This window comes from Oryctolagus cuniculus, chromosome 9 (genome assembly GCF_964237555.1).
Source record: "Oryctolagus cuniculus chromosome 9, mOryCun1.1, whole genome shotgun sequence".
In the NCBI taxonomy this organism is placed as follows: Eukaryota; Metazoa; Chordata; class Mammalia; order Lagomorpha; family Leporidae; genus Oryctolagus; species Oryctolagus cuniculus.
The window spans coordinates 136,005,340-136,017,219 of NC_091440.1; the positions used below are offsets into that span (position 1 = coordinate 136,005,340).

At 55.1% G+C, this 11,880-nt stretch overlaps 1 protein-coding gene across 1 annotated transcript in view; it reads right to left on the minus strand.

Moving 5' to 3' along the window:
* DBX2 (developing brain homeobox 2) overlaps positions 1 to 5,464 on the minus strand; it is a 34,439-nt gene extending 28,975 nt beyond the window's left edge. Inside the window, exon 1 of the mRNA XM_051850990.2 lies at positions 4,822 to 5,464. Coding sequence (XP_051706950.2) covers positions 4,822 to 5,215 — 394 coding nt within the window. The 5' untranslated portion in view covers positions 5,216 to 5,464. The remainder of the gene's footprint in view (positions 1 to 4,821) is intronic.
* Between the last annotated feature and the right edge of the window lie 6,416 nt (positions 5,465 to 11,880).

Genomic DNA, 11,880 nt, shown 5'->3' on the forward strand with positions numbered 1-11,880 from the left:
ATAGGTAAGATCACAACAAACCACAGATCTTACAAGAATAATGTTCTGGTGTCATCTACAAATTCTACACAGGTCACCAGGGTGGACAGCTGGAGCAAGGGGCCAGTAGAAAGGGCCCCATCACTGCCCTTCCTGTCTTGAATTCCCCACTTTTTTTTTCTGTTTTTTTTTTTTTTCTTCATTCTAATACTTAGTGTAAGGTTAATTTTATGAGTATAAAAATTAGCTAAAAAATTGATCTTTGTAAAAAATAAGAATGGGAAAGGAAGAATGAGGAGGAAGAAAAGCAGGAGTATAGGGTGGGGGAGAATCACCATGTTCCCAAATCTGTATAAATTAAATGTATGACGTTGTATTCCTTAAACAAAATAAAATAAAAAATTTTAAAAATAAATAAAGTCTGGCCGGCGCCACGGCTCAATAGGCTAATACTCCGCCTTGCGGCGCCGGCACACCGGGTTCTAGTCCCGGTCGGGGTGCCAGATTCTGTCCCAGTTGCCCCTCTTCCAGGCCAGCTCTCAGCTGTGGCCAGGGAGTGCAGTGGAGGATGGCCCAAGTGCTTGGGCCCTGCACCCTATGGGAGACCAGGATAAGTACCTGGCTCCTGCCATCGGATCAGCATGGTGCGCCGGCTGCGGCGGCCATTGGAGGGTGAACCAACTGCAAAAGGAAGACCTTTCTCTCTGTCTCTCTCTCTCACTGTCCACTCTGCCTGTCAATAAATAAATAAATAAATAAATAAATAAAGTCTGCAGGCCAGCGATGAGGCATAGTGGGTTAAGCTGCCAGCTGCTACACCAGTATCTCCTATGGGCAGCGACTCATGCTCTGGCTGCTTCACTTCTGATCCAGCTCCTTGCTAACACACCTGGGAAACAGTGAGAATGGCCTAAGTGCTGGGGTCCCTGCCACCCACGTGGGAGACCTGGAAGAAGCTCCTGGCTTGTGGCTTCTGCCTGCCCAAGCCCTGGCTGCTGTGGCCATCTAGCGGATGAACAAGCTGATTCAAGATACCTCTCTCTCTCTCTCTCTCTCTCTCTCTCTCCCCCCCCCCTTGTTTCTGTGTAACTCTTTAAATAAATAATCTTTTAAATAAATAAAATCTGGAACAGCGTCAGCAACAAAACAGCAAACCACAACCTAAACCCGACCATAAGTCCTCCATCAGACTGGAGCCCCCATGGGCAGCACAGCCCACTGCTCCCTCCTCGGGGGGCTTCACACCTTCCAGGGGGAGGGAAACTACCTCTGGGAAGGCAAAGCAGAGCTGCAAGTAGATTCCGAGGAGGTCAACAGTGAACAGCAATGGGCAGTATGACAGTGAGACAAGACCCTAATGGGACGCCAGAAAACCCTACAGACCTTTTGCTTCTGGACAACACAGGTCAACTCACCTGGCAAGATCACTTTAAAAAAAAAAAATACACACAAACACACAGAAGCCAGCACTGTGGCACAGCAGGTTAAGCTGATGTCTGCAGCACCACAGGCATCCATATGAGCGCCAGTACCAGTCCCCACTGCTCCAATTCTGATCCAGCTCTCTGCTGATGGCCTGAAAAAGCAGCAGCAAATGACCCAAGTGCTTGGGCCCCTGCCATGCACAAGGGAGACCTGGAAGAAGCTCCTGGCTCCTGGCCTTGGCCTCGCACAGCCCAAGCCATTGTGGACATTATGGGAGTAAACCAGCAGATGGAAGATCGATCTCTCTCTCTCTCTCTCTCTCTCTCTCTCTGTGTGTGTGTGTGTCTCTGTCTCTGTCTCCCTCCCTCCCTCTCTCTCTCCCTTTCTCTCTCTCCCCTAACCTGTAATTCTGACTTATAAATAAAATACACTTTTAAAAAGAAAAACAGCTTTCAGCTCACGTATCCCAAATAAACACCTGCTTTCCAATGCTTTAACACACAACACAAAGAATGGATTTAACCACACATTTTTATGGCATTTTCTAAAATGTTTGAAGTAACGTGTAATTTAGAAGCCAGAGGACCCATTTATTTTGAAAGAAACCATTGGTATAACGATCCATGGGAAATTGTCGGCATTGTCATGACCAAGGGGAGTTCAACCTGTTTGCGTCGCAACACCCTCACAGTGAGGACGTGAACACTGCACTGCAGCACGCCGTTTTCCAAGTACCGAGCGCAGTGACCTCCTGCAAAGCCTCCAGGCTCCACTGCCAACCCACCCCGGGTCCAGGACCTCTGTCTGCCAGAGAGATTCCCGTGGAGCCCAGGACCACCCCCACGGTGCTCCAGGTGGCCCTGCGGCCTTGAGGAGCACCCGGCGACGTCTGGCAGTTGGTAAGCCTCTGTGTTCTCAGGGATTCGGCAACATCTATGCCGGAATGCTCCTCGCTGGCTGGGACACGTCCACCCACGGCCTGCCAGGCTGTGACCACTTAACTGCCACCACTTCTCAGGGGTGTCAGGACAAGAAGCCAGCGTCCCCCCCAGGGCTGATACAAAACCTCAGTGTAACCTGCAGTAGGCTCTCCCTTAGCCCTGCCTAGGTTCCCAGGGCCGATGAAAAGAGCCTAAGGTGGAGCTGCAGGGCTCAGGGCCATTTTTTTCTCTCCCATGGATCCACTGCTGTTTACAGCAATGCCTGGGAAAGCACAGGTTTAGCAAGCACAGTCGTTACCTTCTTTACAGGAAAGCAGTGGAATCCTAGTCCTGTCCACTATGAGGATCGAAGATGCTAACCGTTGTGACAGCGACAGGCGGCCTCTTCTGCAGAGCAGAGCCTGGGGCCTGAGCCGCCACGGCCTTGGTTCTCTGTGCCAAAGGCCAAGGTCGGGGCCTGACCCACGGGGGACCCTCAGCAAGCAATGAAGCACGCGGTCTAATTGACTGCAGGTGACAAAATAACGAAACAAAACCCATGCGGGGCCATAAATTCCTCAGCGATTTCACCAACGCACTTAAAGAGAACTCCGGTGCGTTCCTACTCCGCAGTTAGACTGACGCCCCAAACACACGACGTGGTTGATACCCTGACGGACTACAGTATCGTTGTGATCCACTCCCAAGTTAGCGTCTCAAGCATCAGGGATGGCGGCTCATGGACACCTCGCTACGGGCATTACCTTTCCAAAACCAACACGAATTCTTCTCTTGTCTGCTCTCCACGCAACAGCAATCACTCTCCACCTCACCTAATTTCTAGGAAGTCGGTAAAACAGTTGGTACTCATTTTAACTTCATGATTCTATAGCGTACAAGAGTTCCCACAACTGTCAGCGAGGCAAGAAGCTGTCACCCATATAAAACTGGGGCAGCACTCAGACTCTGCGTTTTCTTTGTTAAATTATAATTTAAGTAATATAATAGGTAAATAGGTAAATGCTGATCTCCTGCAACCTCTTTGTGGGCAGATTTAAATGACTGGGGTTTCTCCTTTATTATTCTGGTTTGAAAAATCAGATGCATTCTTTACAGAAACCATTTCTGAAACAATGGTTGCTTAATAAGAAGAAAATTAACTTAGGGAACAGGAAATCCTCATTGAGGACTGAATAAAATAGTCAGAAAAACACACATAAGATTGTATTAGAAAACGTCAAAGGGAAACATACACTGTTATACCCTCCTAATTGCTCCAAGAAAATCATTCTTCCATTTGGACACTTCGATAAGTTTACCAGCATAAATATGTCCTAAAATGAAGGCGATGTACGCAGGGAAACCTTTACTCATTGACTGCAATCTATTTAATGCAACGGATAGGTGTATAGAATTATTTCTGAGGGTTCCCGACTATCCGCCATTGATTCAAATATAGCTCATGTAGATTTAACCTGTGAGATCTGCAAAGGTTAAAACGGAGTAAATTTTCATGGTTGAGTAGCCAACCGCGATCCTGAACAACGTAAGAACTTTTGAAAAACAACTTCTGGGACACAACCAAAGCACCAGAAGCTGCTGCATCACCTGGCTCGCTGGCCTCGGCGACCCGCCGCGTCCTTCCCCGCGGTCCCCAGCCCAGCACCGGGCGCAGCGGCCCCGCGCCCCAGGCGCCGCGCTCCCGCCTGGCGCGCGCAGCATTCGCCCCGCGCGCACCGCACCGCACCGCACCGGGGCTCACGTAACCACCTCTGCTCCATCTGTTAGAAACCACTTCAGGCTGAACGACGGGCGAGTTCTGACCACGCTCGATTCTATGAAGCCATTAGCAGTAAATTGGATCCGGCAGTTCGTTGGGACAATGCAAACTGCTGAAAAAGCGTCTATTAGTCATTCCGGACAAACCCACCGGGGTTAAAGGAAAGCGTTAGATCGTCTAAGGACGCAGAGAGAGAGACAGAGACACCGAGTGGACTCCCAGGGCGTCCGAGAGCGTTCCCCGCGCTCCTGGCTCCACCGTGGCTCTGTCCTCCCCGCCGGGGTCCATCCCCAAGCCGCCCTGCTTTAGGTAAACCCAGCGGCCGCTGAGCCTCCGGCGCCGGTTGCCGACTCAGCTCTTAGGTGGCCTTGTGAGCGTTAAGTCAACAAAACTGTGAGGAGTGCAGTGGCCGCGACCGTCGCAGCTCTCGGGCCACTGCCCAGGGCCGGCCGCGCGGGGCTCTCCGGGCCCAGACCTCGGAGGAACCGGGGCGCGGCCTCCGGCTGGGCGGTGGCGGGCCAGGGGCGCCTGGCGTCGAAACCCCAGGGTGCCAGGATGGGCTGCCTTCTCCTCCCGCGAGCCGGAGTCAGCGCAGCCCTCCCGCTGGCCCCAGACGCGCTGGGCACGACGCCGGCAGGTGGCAGGCGGCAGGCAAGGGCTCCGGCCAGCGGCCCCCGGCGTGGCGCGCGCCTCCCGGCCAGACCCGGAGCGGCTCACCTGGCGCTGAAGGCTGGAAGGCGCCGTCTCGGTCCCCCGGAGCCCGGCCCGGCAGCCTCGAGCCGTCCGCGGACGGGGTGAGCCCCGGAAAGGCCCAGCGCGGGCCGTAGGGCGCCCCGGCGGGGCACAGCTTCAGCGGCACTGGGCTGGCGGGCAGGGCCCTCGGAGCGCCCGCGGCGGCCGTGGCCACGGCGGCGGCCGGGCCGTGGGGCGGCGGCGGCGGTGGCTGCGGCCCGTGCGCCGCCGGGGCGCCGCCGACGCGCAGCAAGTTCTCGATCAGGAAACTCTTGCCCAGGTGGCCGAAGCCCGGCGCCGCGGGGAGGCTGAGGAGCGCCGAGGAGGCCACCACGTCCCAGTACGCGCCGGCGTGGGCCGCCACGGCGCTGGGCAGCATCGCGCGGCGCGCCCCGGACCCTGAGCTGCGCCGGGCCGCTGCCTCCCGCGGGGCTGGAGCGCGCGGAGCCGGCCGCGGAGCGCGCGCCGAGGAGAGCGCGGGGCGGGGAGGCGCGTTATTTATCCGCCCCGGGCGGTTCGGGAGGGATGGGCGGAGTGGCTTGGGGCGGGGTGGGGGGAGGCTGTGCGGTCCCCGGGCTGGGGTCGCTCCCGCGCGCTGCGCTCGTCCGGGCGCTTGTGGGTCTGTTTCTTTTTTCTTTTTCTTTTTTTTTCCCCAAGAAGGGTGGAAGGTGTGTCCCGCCCATGCATTCATGTCACCCGGCGCGCGAAAAGACAGACGAGGCCAACAATGGGAGCCGCCCCGGGAGTCCGCGCCGTGGCCGGGGGTGGGGACTCGGGCGGGAGGAGACGGAGTGCGGCCGGCCCCGCGTCCACCTGTTGACCTCCGGGACCGGCGCGCGCGCGGCCCAGGGAGGACTAGCCGAGGCTGAGCGCGGCCCACGCTTGGGGGACGCGGGTTGTCTGCGTTTTAAATGCGGTCCCTCTGTGATTTTAAGAGGAATTTCTACTTCTGGGAACTCGCGACCCGCTAGCGATTTGGGAATGGGATTTGTTCTGGAGAGAGGTGCTCGCGGCTGCTCCCCTGGAAAAACGGGATCTAAGGAGGTCTGAGCGGGAGGAGGACCCTGGGCGCGCTCCCGGAGGGACTGGGGAGTCCGCTGGCTCCTGGGAGGTTACGGCGGCTCCTTTGCCTCCCGCATCTCCGCGTGTTTTTTAATTGATTAACAGTTTGCCAAGAGACTATTGGACAGATGAAGAAGGGGAGAGAAACAGATAGATAGATGTTAAAACTCCTTTTTAAGAGATGGATTCATTTATTCGGAAAGGCAGAGTTTACAGAAAGAGGGACACACACAAATGGAGAGAGGGAGGAGATGAGAGAGCAGAGAGAGATGTTCAGTCCGCTGGGCCATGTCCCACATGGCCTCAGCGCCCAAGGCTGGGTCAACATGAAGCCAGAAGCTTGGAACCCCATCTGGGTCTCCCACTGGGTGCAGGGGCTCAAGCACTTGGGCCACCCTCCACTGCTTTCCCAAGCAGGTTAGCAGGGAGCCCAGATGGGTGCCCACATGAGCTGGGTGGGAAGTGGAGCAGCCGGGACACTAACACCAGGCCCAGATGGATGCCCACATTGCACACCTGCCGTACCACCACACAGCCCCTAAAGCTCCTTTTAATCACAAGGCAACTTTAAAAGCTTCTCATTTTGGAAACTCTGCCAGGGCCCTATAAAAAGTTCATGGAAAATGTGTATATGGATTTCAAAGTTTCTGCACCAAGATTAATGTACTTTTCATTGCATTTTCCACAAACCTTTTAAATTATCCTCAAATAATGAAATGTTAGTACTGTGGCTTCTCCATCAACACTTAGCAGTGCTGCCTCCTGTCCAAACTTAGATAAGTTTATTCAGAATAAGGCTTTTTAAGGATTCTGCAATCCTTGGAGTCACCTGTCGCTCCCCCTCTTCATGGAGGAATGACACTAAACCCTGCCTAGGCTTCATATCCGAGTCACGGCACCATTATGTCGCTCCCCCTCTTCACGGAGGAACGACACTAAACCTGCCTAGGCTTCATATCCGAGTCACGGCACCATTATGTCGCTCCCCCTCTTCGTGGAGGAACGACACAGGACCCTGCGCTGTTCTTTTGTCTGCTCGGCCCTCCCCGGGTTTGCTGCTGGTTCTTCCCGGGTTGGCTACCGACCCTTCCACCTCCATGGAAGGGCAGTTCCCCCTGCCACTTTCCCCACTTCCACGGGGGAGCGGCACACCGCCGGCCGGCTCTCTCGGGGGCTGCACAGGTGTTCCTTCAGATAGATGTTCCTGGTGCATGTTGTCTCTCTCCTCCTTTATAGTCCTCTTCCACCAATCCCAACTCTGCTACCCACACGCCGAGCACGCTGCTCTCCTCCAATCAGGAGCAGGTCCTGCTGTTTATTGGTTGAACTGGAGGCAGCTGTGTAGAAGCTGTTTCCTCCTCTCCCAGCGCCATATTGTGGGAGAGCAGATGCATAGAATAAGTCTTAATTCCAGTAACAGTCTAGTCCGAGTTGCTCCCCACAGTCACCTGTGTGGTTTCTTCTTAACCCTGAGAATATTTTGGCTCCTGGACAAAAATTCAATTCAGTTGACTTAGAAGATGCTGGCATTGCCAGGCCAGTGAGATGCATGTTCCCACTGGTGGACTGGTTGGTTTAGGTTTCATTGGCACAAGTTATGTCCAAAGCTTTGGAAAGCTCTGTCCTCCCAAAGATGAGAACAGGCAAAGTTAATGAAATTGGAGTCATGTTCTAACCTGATGGGCGATTTTTCCACCTAGTGTGCACCTGTGATCCTGCAGACCTCTGAGCATTTCCTGGTTCTCGTGCACCTGAAGTTGTCCTGGGAATATGCAGAGAGAAGGAAGGTGTCCTCGTTGGCTGCAGCGGAGGAAAAGCGAGGACCCTCCGAGGAGGGATGGTGTGGGAGAGAACCTTGCGCACAGCAGCTGGGGTCAGCAGAGAAGAGAAAGACTGGCCGCCCCATGGCAGAGTCACCATTTTGACCCAGTGTTGACAGTAGCCTAGTGCAGTGCCCCATGGACTCTTCCATGGAGCCTGTGTCACGAGGAGGGAAATAAGTCAAAGAAAGGCCCAGGGAATGCTGACGTCTGGAAGGAGAAGGAGCAGCTACACAGACAAAATGAGCAGGCAGAATTTGAAGACAGAGACTGCTGTGGTTTGAGTGTGTCTCCCAGAATCGCGTATTAGACACTTAACCTCCAATGCAGCAGCATCGAGACATGGGCTCTGAGATGTGACTGGGCCACGAGGGCTCCATCCTCATGGACGGATTAATAATTATAAAAAGGCTCCAGGCTGAAGTTTGGGCTCTTGCTCTCTCACGCTCTCTCTGTCTCTTTCTGCTGTGAGTGACAGTGCCTTGATACTGCACTTCCCAGCCTCCAGAATGTGAGAAGTAAACCTGCTTCCTTTATAGAGGGCCCGTGAGCAATGTTCTGTTATAGCCCCACAGAACGGGTGAGGACAGAGACCAAGGTTTCGGGGAACACAGGGAGGGGCATTTCAGCAAGGAGGGGAGCAGACCCTGCAGAGCTCTGCTGTCCACGTGGGAGTGTGTCTGTTCTACTGGACACAAGCTGCAGGGCCTGTCCCTACCTGCCCTGCCGGCAGCGCTGCGGAGAGTGACATCTCCGTCTTCCAGTTCTGTCCACTTCTCGTGACCCCCACAGCCCCTAGCACACCCTGCACTTGTCAGTGGCCAGAGGCAGAGGTCCCTTAAGGACCCTGAGTCGCACGGCGAAGGTGGAGCCACAGAGGAACTGAGCCTGAGTCCTGGTGCCCGCCGTGGGAGGCCAAGCAGGTATATGACAAAGCTGTGACACAAACTTCAAGGATGTCTCAGCCCACACAAGGTGACTTGAGCATCAGTGGGTTGAGCGACGAGCTTTTCACAGGGACAGGGGAGGTGGAAGCTGCTCGTGGAGGGCTGGGGGTCACCAGGATGTGGGAAGGGGGGAGGTGGAGGTGGAAGAAGACAGGTGATGTACCGCAGGGAGGGATGGGTCGGCACAAGAGATGGGTGCGCAGTGGCCACGGGCCTGGAGCAGGCCTGGAACAAGGACTTGGGTGCGTGTGCTTCCTTCTCTGGGCTCCTGCAGCCGCTATGAGAACAAGGCTGGGGTCCGCAGGAGACGAGGCCATGGGAAGCACAGCCAGATCGTCCCAGGGTCCCCGCTGACTAGACTCAGGGGTCCCCCAGCCCGTGGACCCGAAACTTGTGGGAAATGGTAAATTATTGTTTGAAACCAATGAGTCGGAGTTGTTAGCAAAATATGCTGCGCACTCTTGGGGCAGTCACCTACCTGTCTTAGAATCCGTTTCCTCATTGGTGAGATGGGATTTTATCCCTCACACCCAGCAAATGGGATGATGCATCTGCAGCGTGCTGCCTGGGAACGCAGTAGGATCGCTGCTACCATAAAGCTCAAAGTGAGGTTTCCTGCTGAGATGGAGGCCCCAAGGGCTGGGCCCTTGAGTGAGGAGAGGGCTCAGGGGGCTTCAGGAGGGGCTGCTGCGAAGCAGGAGGGGAAAGGACCGGCAGCCACCGAGCTCAGCTGAGGCCGGACACCTGGACTTTGCAGTGGCTCTTAGTGGGCACACACTGGTGTCCAGTTTCCTGAAGCTCACAGTGGCAGTTCTGCAGGCTGTGGGAAGCGGACCCAGGAGTGGCGGATGTGACTGGAGGGACAGACCAGGGGGGTGGCTCCCAGCGGTCAGCTTTCCGAGGCAGAGTGGCTCCAATGGAGGAAACTCCCCACAGGAGTGGTCATGGAGCCCAGGCCAGCAGGCTTGAGCCGGCGAGCGGCCTCTGAGGGCCATCACAGTGAACGTCCCCAGACACCGCTTGCCACACATGGTGGGAAATATGACTGGTGCCTGCTCCAGAGCCACGCCCCAAATTCTGCAGCTCCTTCTGCCATCCCAGCTCAGGAGGTGCGGGCAGAGGGCTTGGTGCCATGGCTGCATGTGGACCTAGAAGGGAGGGGCATGGTGACGGCAACCAGTGACTGCGGTGGGGAAAATGGCCATTCCCAGCCGTGGGATGCAGTCGCCAGCAGACAGGGGTGGAGGTTGGCAGCCGCAGCCTGACAGACACCCGTGCGTTCTGCTGTGCGCCCAGAGCTGCAGCGCAGCCTCGGCCCGTGGAAGGAGCCGGTCCCCACAAGCAGGGGACGAACCACTCACCCACGGCAGAGGCCACGCAATGTCATCCTCCACAATCCTGGAATAATAAGAGCAAAATCGTTGTGATGAACACCAGGCAACTAGAGGTGACATTCAAGAGAAGACACACTGAGGAACCCAGGACAAAAGTGTGTTCTCATCAAGGCCCAGTAAACACATTTCCTTTTAAAAACATCTCAGGCCACAGAGAACCTCAGCCCCATGCCGTGGACCTGCCTACTGCCTGGTCATCGGCACAGCACTCGGCCCGGTCAGCCTGCTGCTCTGGGAAACCCTGCAACCCACCATTCAGCCCCTGTTAATCAAAGCACAAATAGCCCTCCCAGGTCTGGGCAGGTGAATATTGGCCATGGCTGGTGAATGCAGCCAACTGATAATCTGTCAGCACACGCACAATATCTGCTTGAAAATTCAGTCATAATAAAAAAGGCTCTCCAAATTCTGCCAAAAAATGCTTGTGGGAAAAAATTACATTTCTGGGAGATAGCATGTCTTGGCCCTGTACAGTCTGTTTCTCTAAGTCCCATTTAGTCTCTGAGTGTGATGCATCGCCCTGGAATGCCGCAGATCAAACCGTCATCAGTACTTCCCTTTAAAATACTTCGGCCAGGGAAGCCAGGGTCCCGTTCTGCATCCCTCAGCTCTGATGCACTGGTGTTTCTCCACCAGCCAGGAACACAGTGGGGACTCCCATGGGCACCCAGTGTGTTCACGTCCAAATAATCCCAGGTGATGTGGTCCTCACCACAAGGTGGGCCACCAACAAGTGCTGTTAAGGGGTGGAGAAAAGCACTTCTACGTGTGCATCAAAGCCTGTGTCTGCCAGGATGGGGCCAGCACTTGCTACGGAGCTGTGCCCCGTTCAGCCCCTGACCTGGAGACCTGCTATGGCCCCAACATCCACGCTGCAGCATCGGATGACTTCCCAGTGTCAGCACAGCAAGGCTTACCTGACCTATGCAATTCAGTTTGAAACTCGTTCCACACCTGTTGGTGGGGCTATGGGATGGCACCATGCCCCCTATTTACAATGATTAGTGTGTTGTTACTGATATTTAAGAACAGGGCCTGGCTGTGGATCAGCGGGTTAAGCTGCAGCCTGCAGCACCAGCATCCCAAATGGGCATCAATTAGAATCCCAGCTGCTCCACTTCTGATCCAGCTCCCTGCTAATGTGCCTGGGAAAGCAGCAGCAGATGGTTCAAGTGCCTGGGCCCCTGCACCAGCATGGGAGACCCAGAGGAAGCCCTTGGCTCCCGGCTTTGGCCTGGCCTAACCCTGTCATTGCAGCTACATGGGGATGAGCCTGAGAATGGAAGGTCTCACTGTTTCTCCTTCCCTCTCTGTAACTGTCTTTCAAGTGAATAAATAAGTCTAAAAAACAATGTGATCGAAGACAATGACCAAATAAGCTCAGGCTGTCTTAAAGACAGGTCCTTAAAGACCAGGTGGTCCTGTGCTGAGATCTGGCCCTAAAAGAGCATCTTGAAAACATGGAACAGCTCAGGGTCAGATGGACCAGAGAGAAGAGGTTGTGTGTGGTGGGATAACTGGGAGTGTGCGGTGGCTGAGCAGGGGTTGGGTGTTGGGAGAGTTGAGAGAGGGGGAAGGGTCGATGGCAAAGGGCATACCCACAAGCCTGTTGACCCAGGCTGCAGAAGTGGGCTGGGGCCACATCCACAGCACTTATGGCTTTGTCCTGAAAATAGTGCAAGTGGCCCTGTGTGCATTTTAGAAAGTCCGGTCCTGGGTGGTGTGGAGACCATGCTGGCATCTGAAGACCCCAGCTGGAGACCCTTACAGTGACTCAGAGGCAACATGGGTTTACCAGCAGCAAGGATCGAGAGAGGTAGG